Raw genomic sequence first — 15,933 nt, 5'->3', positions numbered from 1 at the left:
GGGTCTCCTCTTCCGACGTACATCCCGGGGCTCGCCCCCTCCCCTGCTCCCCTGCCCGGGCGGGTCCGGCTGTCCGCTCGGGAGCAGCGAGGCCACTGACTGCCCTGTGGCCGCTGCTCGCCGTCCCCGCCGGATCCGGGGAGAGGCGGGGCGGCCTCGGCCAGAGCGCGGAAGACTCCATCCCCCGGCATGCCGTGCGGGGGGCGGGGCCTGCCTGCGCCTGCGCGGTGCGGCGTCGTCTTTGCCATAATGCGGCGGCGGCGGCGGCGCAGCTGAGCGGCTCCCGCGGGGAGGGCGGGGGAGGGGAGGCCGTCGCTTATAAATGGCGCCCAAGCAGGACCCGAAGCCCAAATTCCAGGAGGGTGAGCCGGGAAGCGGCGGCAGCGCCGCAGGGGCCGGGGAAGGAGGGAGCCCGGGCGGGCGGGAGGGGCCCCCACCCACGCGAGGGAGGAAGGGAGGAGGGGAAGACGAGCGCCCCCTCCCCGCCGCCGCCGCCTCCTCCTCCTCCCCCGCGCATGCGCGCTGCTCCCCCTCCCTCCCTCCCTCCGAGCGGCGGCCAGGGGCGCCCCTCAGGCCGGGACCCCCAGCGGGCCAAGGGAGGGCAGGCCGGGCTGGGCGGAGGAGGCGGGTCGCGTCGTGTCTGTCTCTCTGTCGCCGCCTGACGGGCCCCTCCCTCCCTCCCTCCGCAGGCGAGCGGGTGCTGTGCTTCCATGGGCCGCTCCTCTACGAAGCCAAGGTGGGTGCCCGGACGGGGGGGGGAGGGAGAGGGAGAGGGGGGGCCACGCACCTGCTCAGCGCACCCCCCCCCGCGTTCCTTCAGGGTTGCCCTGGAGACTGGGGGGGGCAGCCCTTTGCCCCCGGGGGGGTGGCATCCCTGCCCTTCAGTGGGGCATAATGCCACTCACGCCACCATTAGTGGAACCGGTGGAGAGAAATTGGAATTCTGGGGGGGGGGGGTGTCTACAGGTCCCACCTGGAAGTTGGCATGCAAAAGAGGTTGGGTGGGGGTAAAGTGCCATAGAGCCCCCCCTGCAAAGGACCCACCTTCTCCAGTGTGGAGAGGAGCCGGAATTGCCGGAGCTCCCCGGTCTCACCCTCCCTCCCTCCCTCTCCTCCAGTGTGTGAAGGTGGCCATCAAGGACAAGCAGGTGAAGTACTTCATCCACTACAGCGGCTGGAATAAGAAGTGAGTGCCTGGGCTGGGAGAGCGCGAGGGAGAGGGGGGGGGTCCCCACGGCCCACAGCACTGGGGTTCAGAGGCAGAGGATCTTCCCTTTTCCGCGGTGGTGGAGGATGGGCAGCCTCTTCCTTGGCCTCAGGTGCCCAGGGTCCTGTTGCTGACCCCCCCTCCCTTGCAAGCCCTTCCGTGATTGCTTACTGACCAAGTCAGTCTTTTTCCCTGCTCTGGTTGCAAAGTGAAATGGCAACGGAAGCGGGCAAGGCCTTGGAGTGCGGGGGTTCACTGACTAGCGCCATCCGTGCTCGAAGAACGTTGCCAGGGCGGGTCAGGATCCATACTCCTCGGGCAAAACACGTGGGCTGTGAAAACTTGCCAACGATGCTGCAGAACACCTGGCTTCTGTCAGTAGGTGGATGGCTTCTGGTTGTGTGAGGCTGCACGGGGCCAGAGCAGAGCTGGCCTTGTGGAAGTCGTCACTTTGCCCACTGTGCGTAACCCCTGAAAACGGTGTCCCCTTTATTTTTCCAGCTGGGATGAATGGGTTCCAGAGAGCAGAGTGCTCAAATACGTCGACGCCAATCTGCAGAAGCAGAAAGAACTCCAGAAGGCCAATCAGTAAGCATTGCTTGTTACTAGTGCGCTTGGGAGCAACATGTGCCTGGGGTTGAGCGGTTGTGGGTTGTGCAAGGAAATGAAATGGTGACGCAGGTGGGGGCAGGGACGTTTTGCTGCTCTGCCTTGGGGCCTGGACTCACACAGGCTTTTTGGATGCTCATCTTCACACTAGGAAGGGTGTAACTTGCTGGTCTGCAGGAGGAGTGGTAGAGCGTGTTCTGAACGCTGGCCTCTTCTCAGAGGCATGGGGAGGGGGGGGAAGAAGAGCAGGGAAGGACATGCTTGTCCCCTATTCCCAGTCACTTCTCCACTTTAGTCCAGATCAAAGTAGACTGGATCTTCACTAAAAGGGAAGAAAATCTGAAGTGCTGCGAAAGTGTTCAAGGCTCCTGATCGTAATTATATAATTAAGCATAAACTATGGGCATTGTGCCCGGTGAGTAAAAGACAAAATTCCACGCATCTCATCCTTTGTGGCTCTTTTTCTACGTTCTTCATTTGCATCAGTGCCCATCTCTGAGTTCAGTCCAGTGGGCGTTTTGGCTTGCTGTTTCTGCTCTCAGCTTTGAGAGGTCGGCCAAGGCTTCAGTTGCCGATTTTCTGCCTGGCTCGTGCAGGTTTTCAACCAGTAGGTGATAATAATGATTTTTAAAAAGCAGGCCAGGTGGCCTGTCTGGGCAGTGTTCGTGTATCAGTCTTGCCGAACTTTACGAGCGCATCCTGTGCCGTGAGCTTCTGTGAGCCACAGCCCACTTGGTTAGGTGCAAAGGGGGGCAGCAGCTGGAGCCTCTTCCCGTTTGGGCTGGAGCCTGCCCACAGGCACAATTTGGCTTTGGGGGAAATTACTGGTGAAACTATTTCCAGAATCTTACTGTACAATGTTAAGGAGTTGCATTTTTGCTTCTAATCATGGAATGCTCATGGTCTTGAAAAAAGAATCTAAATTATTCCTGCAAGATGTCTTGGATAATTAAGCAATTTGTACAGTGCCTTATCTTTTTACCTACAGCTCCTATTGGCTTTTCAGTCCACTACTTTTGCCAGTAGTGATGATCAGCTGTGATGATAATAACATTTAAGCCTCTGTGAGCCAGTGACCAGCTGCTTCCACACGGATTCACTTCTCTTTGTAATAAAGAGAGGCAAACATTAAAGGGTTGCTTCAAATAAAGGTGTTTTATGACCGATGTGGACTTGCGCGTTCCCTCCCTCTTGTCTCTTGTGACACCCAGGAAGGAAACAAACCTAAGTTAGCAGAGGGCCCTCACTCTGACACCGTGGCCGCTTGGATTTAGTTGAATTCTTTGATCTCTGCGTGCCACACAAGGACAAGAGGGGGTATGGCATGCAGGAGCATAATGAATCACTAGGTTTGTGCTCATCACACATGGATTGATCAGTGATATTTCAATTGAGTGAAGACTGGTATATAAACTTGGTGGGCGGAGGATAAAGAGAAGGGGCAGAGAGGCAGTGGCTCTGGGGCAAGCATTTACCAGCAGGAGGTGAGACCCAGATAAGGAACCAAAGGAAGAAGTAGGCAGTGTTTACCTGGCAGTTATGCACATCTTATTAATCCAGTGGCTAGTCACGAGAGCTGTAGGTTTATGAGGATCCATTAGGATGCTGTGTCGCCCCTTTCCAGGGTAGAAAGGTGTGGATACGCCTCTAATCTCCTTGCTGAACTTGTTTTTCAAGGGAACAGTATGCAGAAGGAAAGATGAGAGGGGCTGCTCCGGGCAAGAAAGCGTCGGGTCTCCAGCAGAAAAATGTTGAAGTGTAAGGAACTGTTTCTCTCTCTCTCTCGTTTCACTGTTTTTTTCTTCTCCAAGGAAAAAGGTTCTGAAAATCCTGGCAGGCCTGTTTGCAGATCTCCAAATTACGCATATCAGGATGTCGCTAACTTGGGAAGTGTAGCTGATCTGTTTTAGTTGCTTCACTTATGTGTCAGACTTAAATCTGCCAAGCTGGACAAAGGTGGAGTCAGCAGGTGCTTTGCTAGGCAGAGGTGGGAGCTGTCGTGAGAAGGGCTCCCAGTTCCACGGCTGGACAAACTGCTTAAATCCCTTCCACTCCAGTAGGACCAGCATGTAGTAGGACCTTTGTGCATGCAGATTCCCTGAGAGTCAGGGCCCTTTTCAGATGCTCCGTTCCAAATGCATCTTTTTAAGAATGCTGACTTGAAGGCTAAGCAGGTTTCCCTGAAGCTCAGTGGTAATAAATCTTCCACTTAGACTCTGCCAGGCTCCCAGACTACTCTTTTCCTTGCTAAAAAGCCCCCCTGGGCAAAGAAGTGACAAGAGCTGGTATCCCCGCAGCTAGCTGACTCTGGAGGATGTCCTATTTCTTGGGGGGGGGGGGGAGGCAACTGGACTTCCATGGCATCACTTTGGCTCCATGCTTCCATGGAGAGATAGGTGGAATAGGCCAACTCTGAGTCCAGCTGGTCTTTTCACTCCATTGTCACAGGGAAGGGGGGATAGAAACAGCACAGGGGCCCAGCCCAAAGCATCCTGCTTCCCAGGGGACGTTGACTCGGGCTGTAACTGTGAAGCTTAACTGCGTTCTCTTAAAGGCTCCGCACGGAAGGTCTGACACTCTCCTTAACTCAACCCCCATTGTACCTAGATTTTTCAGACGAGATGGAGCGCATGCAGTTTGCAGTTTGGAGACCCCCGCAATACCGACGCGGTGAGTTAAGGATGGATTGTCACACCAGGATCTTCATCCTGAGACACCCAGAAATCCTTGCACAGTAGCTGGACATTTCTCCTCCATTATGGGGGGCTATCACTCCTCCGCTGAACTTGTTGGAAGAGAAGAAATTACACGTTTCCTCACTGGCTAAAGCAGCCCTTATGGAGCTGAAGCTTTTTTCTTCAAGAGAGGCACCCTCTTATCACCTGCTGCCTGTCTGCCAATAGCCCGTGATCTTGAGCTCAGTGGGAGAGGGGGTCGCCCTGCGAAGCCCAGGGAGGCAGCAGCAGTCACTGGCAAGCTGTCTTTTCTGCACTAGGCCTAGAGGAGGAGAGCTTAGCCACATCTGGATGATTGGCAGTTGCCTGGTGAGAGTTTTCACAGCAGTGCTCAGGAATGTCTAACCCTGGCTGAAACTGGGCCTCTTCTTGTCCTGGAGTGAGACACAGCAGCGTGGGGCCCTACAAAACCCCATTTCTTTTGAGTGCGCCAGTTATTCTATTGACGGGGCCGTTTCCTACAGTGGCAGTCCAGTCCAAGCATACTGATTTAAGTGAGCTTTAGCTGGAGTCACTCTGCGCGGGGTTGCCTTACCTAACACATTACATGCCACACACTCAATTTTTTAAAAGGTCTTAACAGAAGGTTTCTGATGCATTCATCTGTCCAATGCCAGAAGGGCAGGGGATGTGCCAGTGCCTCACTTTGCAGAGGAACAAGTCATCTACACCTCACTCTTCTCTAGCAAACAAGGCAGCTCCCTTAATGATCCCCATGGCTACTATTCCTTGAAGTTCTGGGCCTGACCAGACTTGGGGAGCGGCATGGCTAATGGCTCTTGGCCGGCACTCTAATGGGTCTCGTGCTGGAGCTTGAAGGTGCAGAAGAGAGTAGGGATGGGATTCTCCTGACATTTGCAATAATGTCCTTTTCTCTCTTGACAGGAAAACGAAAAAGAACAAACAGAAAAGTAAGGCTCTCCTGCATTTTCAATCTGTCTGTGTCCTGGGGTTCAGCAGATGTTCAGTGTTCCGGCAGCCTTGGCCTGAGCTTCTGTAATGGAAGTGACAGGAAAGCCAATAAGCAGCCAGTTCCCAGTTCAAATGTATGGCTTTGGAAACATACCTGTGATCCAAAAGAATCTGCAGGGGCTCGTATCAAGTGCTTTGGAACCTGGGGCAGCTTGACATATAACTGTCAAATGTGCCCTCCCTGCAAACCTGCGTTCTGAACGCCAGCTTGCCCAGGGGACAGTGCTTGGATGTTGATCGAGGTCTTAAACCAGGAAGCTTTCAGTTGCATTCTGGGGGTCAGTGGGCGGAGTCAGTCGTGAAAGCGCACTGAGCATGGTCCGGCTTGCCATGAATACACTGTTGTGAGACCCATTGGAAGCCTGTCTGTATATCTGATGGGTTAACTTCCCCTCTGGAAGGTTCTCATAGTGATGTTCTGCAGAGATGAAATTTTCACTGGCTACACTTGTGTCCATCAGTTCTCGATCGCAGAAGGAAAAGCAGCATTTCCACACACGCGGCAGGACAAGTTAGACCCAATTAGCATCTGTTTGGCGGCCGTGTCATGCCCCTTGAGGCATTTCAACAATTGACAATCCTTCTGTGTTCTTTTAAACTCTTTAAGACTGGCAGTATCTGATTTACATTATTGGTGGCATACTTTTTAGTTGACCCAGAATGTTCTAAATCAGGCCGGACAGTTCGGCCCAAAAACTGCCCTTCAAGCCACTCCAAGCAAGGCCAAGTGCTTGGAAATTAGGCCGCCATCCCAGGCGTGCCAGTGGTTACTGCAAAAGGGCTCGTGAGACGTTGGGAGCTGTGTGTGGCTTGAGCTGGATTTCCAGTTCTGCACAGGGCGGTGCCTTAAATTATGGCTGGCTGTCCGCTAAAAAGATCAGATGTGATTGTTACGTCTGTGTGTTTAGATCCAGGGATCGGGGAAGGCAGCAGTACCAGTGAGAACCCTCAGCCTCCCAGGAAGAAACGGGCTCGTGTCGATCCCACCGTCGAAAGCGTAAGCATTTGCCTCGCTGAGCCTCTCGGTCTTGTCCTGTTGTAACTGCTACCCTTGTGAGTGTGAAAAGCAAAGTGCCCGTGGGGGGAGAAGGGCCTAGTCCACCCCAGCCCCTTGATGAAATCACAAAGCGGCTACGTGCGTAGCAGTCGGCCAAAAGAACTTCCCGGCTGTCTGGGGAAAGTTGATCGCCTCATACTTCCCTGAGATCTCTGAGCCAGCGGTTCCCAAGCTATTTGAGTCTGGAAACCTTCTCGGATGGCAAAGATTTTGGTGCCCCCCCCCCACTTGATATTAGTTGGGCTATTAGTATTAATAGAGAAAGCACATCATGACAGGAAGCTACTGCGATGTCTTAATCATAACAATCTCTACTTGTGTTTGGGGAAATTACATTCCAAATGCTTGGAACGAAAGAGTTTCTTGCAATTTACTGCACTGGCAGGAAGAGGAAAATAGTTATTTTCCTTCCTGGGCAACTCCCTTAGACCAAAGGCTCCCTGGTAACCACCTGCCACCACTCTGGGACCTCTTGAGGACACCTGGATTGACCCACTAAGAAGGCACGCTTCCAGGACAGGACTAGAGCAGTAGCCAAGTGCCAGGATAGAAGCCCTAGAAAATGCCTTATAACCCACCCCAGAGAAATGGGTCAGACCGAGAGAAGCCAAAAGCAAAAGCTTATTGTAAAAGGGGTGGGGCAGAAAAGGGCAAAATACAGGGAAAGGAGCAAAGAGCAACAACGGCTCAATGCAAAGCAATACTGTTGAGCTAGGTAAGCGAAATGCACCTGACCTGGGCTGTGGCAGGTTCTTCAGCATGCTCAGAGTTTCTGGCACTAACAAGAAGTCAAAGGAGACCTCAAGCCCTCCCTCACTTTCTGCAGACTCACTTTCTGCTGAGGGCTGAAAATCAAAGACCAGGGAAAATAACACAAGTCCAGATATTTATGGCAAATGGAACTGAGAATGACACGCTGATTTTGCCAATCCCGCACAAACCCCCATCTCTTTATTATATTTTATACCGCCCTTCCCAAAAACTCAGGGTGGTTTACATATTACTAAAAACATGCTGTTATACATCTGAATAGAAGCAATCACAATTTCACAGGGGAAAACGTGATGTCCGAAGCTACTGTTGCCAATCAGCCCTATAAAAGACAGTCCCACCTCTGGCCCGGAACCTCCATGGCAAATGGATGGTCTGTTGTGGAACGGAAGGGAATGACTCATTCTGATGCCGTCTCCAGGAGTCCAAGATTTCAGACACCCTGAAGCCTTAGCAGGAATTTTATCACAATTCCTCCCTGCCAGTGTAGACAGTCCAGGAACTTGACGCAGTAGAATGAACCTTTCCGATATTTGTAGCATTTGGAATTCCTGGTGTAGCTGCCTGGAACGGCCCCCTTCCTAACCCAGCAAGGAGTTGGTCTGTACTTTTGGGGATCCACTTGGATGCCTAAGGAGCTTACATTCCCTCCTCATTTATTTTGATTTTAGCTCTGTTTTTCAGCGGTGAGTTGGCTCTTATAGGAGCCCACAGGTATCAGAATCTAATAGCTGCCACTTGTGTGTAGCTAACTTAATTTAAAACAGGCTCAGAGGTCCTTGGCTAGTTTTCCTGTGGCACAGGGTGGGTTAAACAGGGTCACACAAAGGACAAGGATTAAAACTAAGAGCACAGAGCAAGCATAAGCTCCAATATCACTCAGAAGCTTTATTACACCTGAAGAGTAATAACGCCAGAGACTAGGGTGTAGTGAGGTCACAGATAAGGCCCAACTGAAGGCAGGTGTTTGTAATAGCCCCGGGGGGTGGGGCTGAGAGCGTTTGAGAGCATGGCCTGGCCCAAGCTCCATGGGGAGGGGGAGGAGCCGGAGGGGGAACCCAAACCAGCTCCTCCAGATCAGAAGCCGGCACTCGTAAAACCACCTCCTCACACTGGCATTGGGAGTGGCACAAACCCCCTGGAGGTTTGCCCTGTACCTGCTTTTTTCCCTTTTATAGGCAGGCTTTTAATTAGGGGTTTTTGACTTACCATCGTTTGGACGGCTTGCTCCTGTTTTAATAGTGTGGTTCTGTCAGCTGCCTCGGGCAGGGCCCTGAAGGGGTGACATGGAAATACTCAGAATTAACAAGCAGTCCTCCTGCAACAATGAAGCCCATTGCAGAGCTAGAGGGGCACAGCTGCCACGGAGGCGGCAAGGCCCTGGGAGGAGTGGCACAGGCATGCCCAGCCTGGATGAATTCATACACCTCTTGAAATAAGTCTGCCACACTCTCCGGCTGGGAGCCCCGGCTCTGAGCTGTGGTTGTGTGGCTGAGTTGGCAGTGAGCCAGCCGTTGGAAATTGGGCGGGAGGCCCTGGGAGAGGCGTCATTTCCCCTCGTCCTTCCCAAAGGTCCTGGCTAGGCCGCTGGTGCTGCTGCGGCCACGGAGCCGCGTGCCTCTTCCCTCGCCCAATAGCTGCAAGGCCAGGTGGGGCCGCCTTCTTTCCTTGGGCCTCTTCCAAGCAGGCAGTGGGGAGGCTTTTGCCCTTCTAGTTCCCCCCCCCCCATAGATAGAGGGAGATGGGGCGCCTCATTTTCTGGGTCCAGAAGCCAAGGACGGGCTCTGTGAAGCCAGAAGTGCCCACCTGCGAGGTGTCTGACTTGCCTCCCCTTGACTATTCAGGAAGAAACCTTTATGAACAGAGTGGAAGTGAAGGTGAAAATACCAGAGGAGCTGAAACCGTGGCTGGTAGATGACTGGGATTTGATCACCCGGCAGAAGCAGGTAACAGCGGGCCAGTAAAACCTTTATTAAGCTGCCTCTGGTGGGTCGCATCTGTATTTTGAGTTATAGAGAGTGGCCCCTTAAAGTAATCAGTTTGGGCAGGCAAGGAGGTTGTGGAGCGGAAACTGATGGCACTTCTGTTTACACACACACACACACACACACACACACACACACACACACGGCCAGGCCATCCGCTCTCTTCCCCTGGTGCTGGAAAGGGGAGAGTGCTGTGCTATTAGCATCCTGCTCGTGATGCGCAGCTTTAACACTCTGGACTTCTCTCTGCGGCTTGCCTGGCTGAACAGCCTCCTTAACCTGGGAAGGGAAGGCGTCATTCCCAAGGCCAGGATCTCAGCAGGGTGCTTGCCAGAGGAAAGCTGGTAGCTGTGCAGGTGTAGAATAGTATGGAGTGCAGGGCAGAGCCCTGGGGAGCCCCACAGCAGGACCCCGTGGGTTGGGCCCGCCTTCTCCACCTTGCTTTTCCAGTGGGACAGGAAAGGCAGTGAGATCTCTCCTTCCTTTCCAGACAGATATTCATACTGGAAGCTGCTAAGAAGTCAGGCAACGGCTGCTTGCCATTTCTCTCCCCTCTACCCCCAGTCTCTCAGTCCATCCAAGGCAGCTTTCGATGGAAAATTGGGCCTGGTCTCTGAAATGGGCCAGGAAATATTGTGCTCACCTGCAGCAAAGGCCTGGACTTGCCCAGCTCCCACTCCCCTGAGCCCCTTGTCCGTCCCCTGGAGTCTAGGGATGGCTTCAGCACAAGGGACTTTGTGGTCTTGGAGTGGTAAATTAGGGGCTCGGTGCTGTAAGCGACTCACCTTTTCCCCTGCCTTTCTGGGTGCCCGGGCTTCAAAGGCACAGATGGCTTGGTCCCAAGGTCAGGGTTTAAACCCCAGTTTCTGTTGCCTGGTGGATAGCTGATTTCCCTCCCTCTGTGTTGGCTCAAAGCATCCGTTGTCCTCTCCTTCAGCTCTTCTACCTTCCTGCCAAGAAGAACGTCGACTCTATTTTAGAGGACTACGCAAACTACAAGAAGTCTCGCGGCAACACCGATAACAAGTGAGGGGGAGGAAGAGGAGGGGTGATTTGCAGGCCCACCTTAGGGTTAGAGCCCCAGGGGGGGATGGCTCAAGGGTGCCGTCAGGAGGGGGTCCTGGGGCAGGGGGGGGATATCCCTGAGCAAGACAGACGCGGTAGAATTCTTTCCTCCTTGGTCCTGGCGGCTGCCATGTGGCTTGTCCAAACCACTGGCTAACTTTCTGCATGTGCTTTTCCTTGTGTCCCCAGGGAGTATGCTGTCAATGAAGTTGTCGCGGGCATCAAAGAATACTTCAACGTAATGCTCGGCACGCAGCTGCTGTATAAGTTTGAGAGGCCGCAGTACGCAGAGATCTTGGCAGATCATCCCGATGCACCGATGTCGCAGGTCTACGGTGCCCCACACCTCCTCCGCTTATTTGGTACGTACCTGTGGGACCCAAGGGCTGCTGCTTCTTGCACCTGTCTTTGTGGATACTGTCTTGTGCGGAGCGGCCCATTGAAATGCCAGCAGAAATTTCTGCTTCCCTGGATCCCTTGATGCAGGGGTAGTCAAATTGCAGCCCTCCAGATGTCCATGGACTACAGTTCCCATGAGCCCCTGCCTGTAGTCCATGGACATCTGGAGTTGTGCAGTTTGACTACCCCCGTCTTGATGGATGTGGTGGGGCATTGCCCTCCTTGCAACATGGATGCAACTGGGCAGAAGCTTGCAGGGTGCACCCACAGGTTCACACCCAGAATTGCACTTCGGTGCTCAGAAGGTGCCGCTGGATTCAAACTCTGTTCTGTTGCTTCAGACAAACGTGGCTACCCTCCGGAATCCATATTCAAGATGCTGACTGTTCAGCAGGATAGGATTCCATGTCCCCTGATACTTCAGCATCAGCTGAATCTTCTGTATCCACCCACCTCCATGCTCCATGGTGTGTGTGAGTGCGTTCAGGATCTTATGCTCCCTGGGCCTGAAACCAGAGGGAAGTCCCAGGCGTTCCTTGGGGGCTCAGAAAGGTGTTAGGCAGGATTAGTTGAGTCTCTTGAAAAAACCAGCAGCAGCTCCCATGCAGCCAGCGTGAAATGCTGTCTTGGCAAACTGATATAGGATTGTTGTGAGTCACGGAAATGCTTCATTTTGACGTCTTTAAAGTAGTGGTTGTTGCTGCCGTTACAGTCCGGATCGGAGCGATGCTTGCCTACACACCCCTTGACGAGAAGAGCTTGGCCTTGCTGTTGAACTACTTGCACGACTTCTTAAAGTACGTACAGTCGGTGGTCTTGACTTGTGTTTAGCCAAGTGGGGTGTGGGGTGTCCACTTCTTTGTGGGACCTTGTGCATTCACGGCCAAAGCCCTCACGGCTGTCTACTTACGTGGGGCTGTTCGTGGGGTTAGAGCCCACAATGGGGAAGACGCATCAGTGAGCAAGCGCAGAGGCCGGGGTGGGGTGGGGTGGAGTAGTTGTTACAGCCCTGCAGCTTAATCAGGGCTCTTTTGCCCAGCATAAGTCTTCGGTCCTCCCTGTGTTTTCTGGTGAGTTCTTCGTATTGCCAATACTGGCCATCTTGTTTTCAGTAGGGCAACGGTGAGCTTGTAGATACTCTGGTTCATAGCACTTTGCCCGGACTTCAGAGGAGGTGTTCTGGGGGTGGCTGGTGAGCACTGCCCCACGGAATACCCCCTCCTCCCCATAGCAGAGCTCTTGTCCACTTGGAAGCCTGTCAGGGGCCGCTTCAGCAACAGCCGGGCCTGGTCTTGGGCAAATCACAGGAGACCGCAGGTTGTGGGTCCTGGGCTGCTGCACTTCGGCATGTGCCTCCTGCCCTACACTGGTCCCTCCTGGCAGAGAGAAGCAGCAGCTCAACTGAGGCCTTAAATGGCTGGTTCAGGATCCCCTCTTCCTTGTCATGCTTGTCTGTGGCTTTCCCACAGGGCAGGCAGAAACAGTCCGGAGTAAGCTGAGGTATTCCCGCTGCAAGGAGCACCTTGACATGGATGTGGCTTTAGTGCAGTCCTTCGGGGGTGATGATGAAGAGGGGGAGGGGAGAGGTGCTTTTCTTGCTCCTCTGTGGGGTCCCTCCACCCATTCCAGCTGTGAGCGAAGTGGCAGTCTCATTCCTCTCCCGCTTGCCTTGGTGCCAGGTGGCTTCCTTCCCCCATCCCTTCCCCCAAAGCATCAGGGAGGTTGTGAAGAGGCCTGAGGAGGGAGCGAGGCCGTGCCCACAGCAGGTTTGGCCTGCTTCTCCTCCCGCCTCCAGCTTGCAGTTGCCTGGCACAGGCAGGTGGGGCCTGGGAGGAGGTGCCTCTTGCAGGCCTCACTTGCACTGCAGCCAAGCAGGAGGAGGGGAGGAGGAGCCTCGTGGGAGGGATGGCGGGCGGGGGGGGGGGACAAGGCCTGCTGGGGCACCACCTGCACTGCATAGGTGGAGAGCCCTTTCCCCAGCCCAGCAGTCGGGCTTGGGGGGCAATGGCCTTTCTAGTTTGGGGAAAATGCAAAACACAAACCCAACTGGAGAAAACAAGTCAGAACCCCAAAAGTTGAGCAACCAAATACAGAAATGCTTTATTTAGTGCACATTGAGAAGATTAAAAGCAACCTTAAAACATAAGCATCAGAGCCAGTGCAATATTGCATCTCCAGTCTCCATGGCTGCGCATGGCATGCCCACAGACCAAATGCATTTCAACCCAGTGATTAAATAAAATATAAGCACATATTATGAGTTTACAGCAAGACCTGTAAGGCTGGTGGCGTAAGAAGCCTAAAATGTGAAGCGCCCGACAATTTGTAGCAATAGTCATAATTCCAGATTCAAAGCCTCCACTAAAGAAAATCCTAATTGTCAAGAGCCCCCACTCTGTCCAAGGGCAAGGCTTAATGGGCTGCACACTCAGGATTTGGGCACAGTCAGATCCCGTCCTAGACTGGATGGCTGCCGTGTGTTTTGTGTCAAAAGGGCTGCCAGGGAAGCCAGAAGTGGTGCAGACACTGCTGTGAGACCGGAATTGGGGTCCAGCCCACAGGGCGGTCCATCTTCTGTTGTCAGCAGCTCTGGCTCTCTGCTTCTGGGTGCTGTTCTGTTCGTTTTGGTAGCTCCCCCAAAAGCCATGTTGATGGCAGAGGCAGGATTAAAAGAAATCTCACAAGATAAAAAATGAAGCCAAGGCCAAAACTCTATTTTATTACTCAGTTAAAATCCCCGCAAATTCCATAGGCATTCCACCCTCAGGTTTCATCAGGAGTATCTGTAATTTTACCACATTTTGTACCCTCGGCCTCATTTTTTATTTCCGGTGTCCGGTGCAGTCCTTTTATTTTCTTCTTTCCTCCCAGCATTTGCAGCCCTGCCTTGATGACTAGGCTGGGCTCAGGTCTTGTTGCGAGGCCACTGGGCTCTAACGTGTCCTCCTCCTCCTCCATTCAGATACCTTGCGAAGAATTCTTCCATGTTGTTCAGCGCAAGCGACTACGAGGTTGCCCCCCCTGAATATCACCGGAAGGCCGTGTAATCTCCTTGCTGCCGTGTCTGTGTGTGTCAGTGGAAGGGATCCCTGGATGTCTGCAGCTGTTGTGCCCAGTTCTCCGTTCGCCCACCGTCCCCGTCTCACACACGTCTCTCCGCGCCGTGGACGTCCACGTGTCCAGTGAATGGTGAGTGTGTCTTCAGATGGAACTGACCACCTGCCTCAGAAGGACTTCTCTTCAGTTATGAAATCTCTCCGCAAGGAAGGCCGGAAGGAGCGCTCCAGGGAATCGGCTCCGTGCGGGAGGCCCCTGGAAACGCAACAGACACTTCCTCGTTCGAGCTCCTGCATGCTTCTCGGCCCCTTGTTGTAAACCAAGCGCTACTTGAGCAGTGAAGGGGATTGGCGACCCACGCCCTGCCCCCCTCCCCCTTGGGGGAACGGACTTCCTCTGCCAACAGGAAGGGAGGACCAGACGCTGCCCAGTACCTGCTGCTGGGGTACGGGTGGAGCATGTTCCGTCTACTGTCTTGGTGTGGGATCGGTAAAGTGTGTGCCGGTCTAAGTGTCCGTGTTTTGCCTACTTAGCAGAAGAACTGTGGGTTGGTTGGTTGGTTGGTTCGTTGTCGTTGTTGTTTTTGGTTTGGCCTTGAATGCACCTTCTAACATAGGACGAATTCTCACCTTGTACACCTTTCCTGAAACTTTTGTTGTTTTGTTTGAGGGGGATTGTTTGCGGATCTCCAAATAAACTTTTCTATTTCAGCTGTTCGAACAGGCTGGCCCTCGTGTTGCGGCTTGGAAGAGCTCTAGTGTGTCCCAAGGGGGAGGTTGCCTTTAAGGCCTTCCAAATGGGGAAGTTCAGGGTGGAGCTCCCACCTGCAAGGCAGCTGAAGGAGTCTCCTGAAGTACGCAGGGGGACACTGGCTTGTTTTTATGGGGTTTCCAAGGCACCAACATGAGTTGTCCTTGGACTACTGAGAAGAACTGAGACTGTTACAGGGCAGGGGGAGGGGGGCAGAGACCCGCTTTTCAAAAGCTCCTTTTCCGTGCCTCGCAGTTTTGGCAAGCTTCCTTGAGGCCCAAAAGAGATGTTTTTTTAAAGACAGCTCAGGGGAATGAAGACTTGGGGCCCTGCTGCCTCCCTCCTCCCCTGCTGTGCAGGCTTCTTCTCTCCTCCTGACGGCTGTCAGAGCTGGCCCTTCCCCTCGCGGTCTCAGGCCAGCCCTTCCAAGAGGCCGGCTGCTGCTGGGAAAGCCCAAGCAAGAAGCAGCCTCTTGGTGACAAGCAATGCCTGCATGGGGTGGTAACCTGGGAGGGAGGACCTAGCAAGGGCCCCAGCCCACGCAGAGCTTCAAAGGTCAAAAGCCGTACTTTGCACTGAGTTGGGAACGTGCCGGCAGCCGGGACGGGTTTCAAGATCTCGGCCACCTGCCTGAACTGACTGGCTTCTGCCAGCGCTGGTACCTGCTGAACTTTGGGTTCATTGAGTCAGATCTTTTCCCTGCCCTTCTTCTGCCTTCCTAGGGCTAAGGTTAAAATATGAGAAATCCAGAACCCCTCCGAAAGGCTTTTTGAAGTTGTCTTCACAGGCGCCTTCTCAGTAGAATGGTTTAGAGTCATCGACTCCTGTGCTTACATGGAGATGTTAGACCTTGTTAGAGCTCCATGAGGGCAGGATCATGTTGGACGGAAGACTTGGGGAGTGCAGGTGAAACTAATTTTTTTAAAGTTCCAAACAACTGCAGTTCTTTGACAATATGTAAGTTAGCCTGTGTTGAATGTGCTCAGTTCTCTTCTAGCTCCAAAGCAGAAATACAATCCCAGGGGTTGTGCCAGGTGGTGCTTGCTGTCCATCATCCAGCGCTTGAGGCCAGATAAAGGGGGGGGGGCAGCCAGGAGGCCCCACAGTCATTTGCCCGGCCAGTCGCACAGCTCTCTTTGCCCTCCTGCAGCATTTCTGCAAAAGCTGTAGCTACTTGCGCATTGCAGTTTTGTGTATCAGAAGAAGAGTTGTTTTTATACCCCACTTTTCACTGCCCAAAGGAGTCTCCAATCGCCTTCCCTTCCCTTCCCCACAACAGATACCGGGTGAGGTGGGTGAGGCTGAGAGAGCCCTGATATTCCTGCT

General features: G+C 53.5%; 1 protein-coding gene across 2 annotated transcripts; it reads left to right on the top strand.

Annotated features, from left to right (window-relative positions):
- The first annotated feature begins 79 nt into the window (after positions 1-79).
- MORF4L1 (mortality factor 4 like 1) lies at positions 80-14,573 on the top strand. 2 transcript variants are annotated; one of them, XM_077317528.1, is made up of 13 exons: positions 80-362; positions 690-736; positions 1,119-1,187; positions 1,713-1,795; positions 3,494-3,574; positions 4,424-4,486; positions 5,437-5,462; positions 6,432-6,520; positions 9,196-9,297; positions 10,274-10,362; positions 10,591-10,763; positions 11,513-11,597; positions 13,763-14,573. In XM_077317528.1, exons 1-13 carry the CDS (start codon positions 323-325, stop codon positions 13,845-13,847), a joined length of 1,032 nt encoding a protein of 343 aa, XP_077173643.1. In that variant the 5' UTR covers positions 80-322; the 3' UTR covers positions 13,848-14,573. The 2 variants fall into 2 exon arrangements, with proteins under 2 accessions (XP_077173643.1, XP_077173642.1); XM_077317527.1 differs by having other exon boundaries at positions 188-362; positions 1,119-1,186; positions 1,709-1,795.
- Positions 14,574-15,933: the final 1,360 nt, after the last annotated feature.

This window comes from Paroedura picta, chromosome 18, assembly GCF_049243985.1.
Source record: "Paroedura picta isolate Pp20150507F chromosome 18, Ppicta_v3.0, whole genome shotgun sequence".
Lineage (NCBI taxonomy): Eukaryota > Metazoa > Chordata > Lepidosauria > Squamata > Gekkonidae > Paroedura > Paroedura picta.
Note: the sequence above shows the minus strand (reverse complement) of the source record. Positions and strands in the feature narration are given on the sequence as shown.

Bases quoted from the DNA above. Each gene is read 5' to 3' on its own strand.
- MORF4L1 (XM_077317527.1), top strand. From the start codon at position 323: ATGGCGCCCAAGCAGGACCCGAAGCCCAAATTCCAGGAGG. The intron at 3,575-4,423 runs GTAAGGAACTGT...CATTGTACCTAG, and splicing joins CAGCAGAAAAATGTTGAAGT to ATTTTTCAGACGAGATGGAG. The intron at 5,463-6,431 runs GTAAGGCTCTCC...CTGTGTGTTTAG, and splicing joins GAAAAAGAACAAACAGAAAA to ATCCAGGGATCGGGGAAGGC.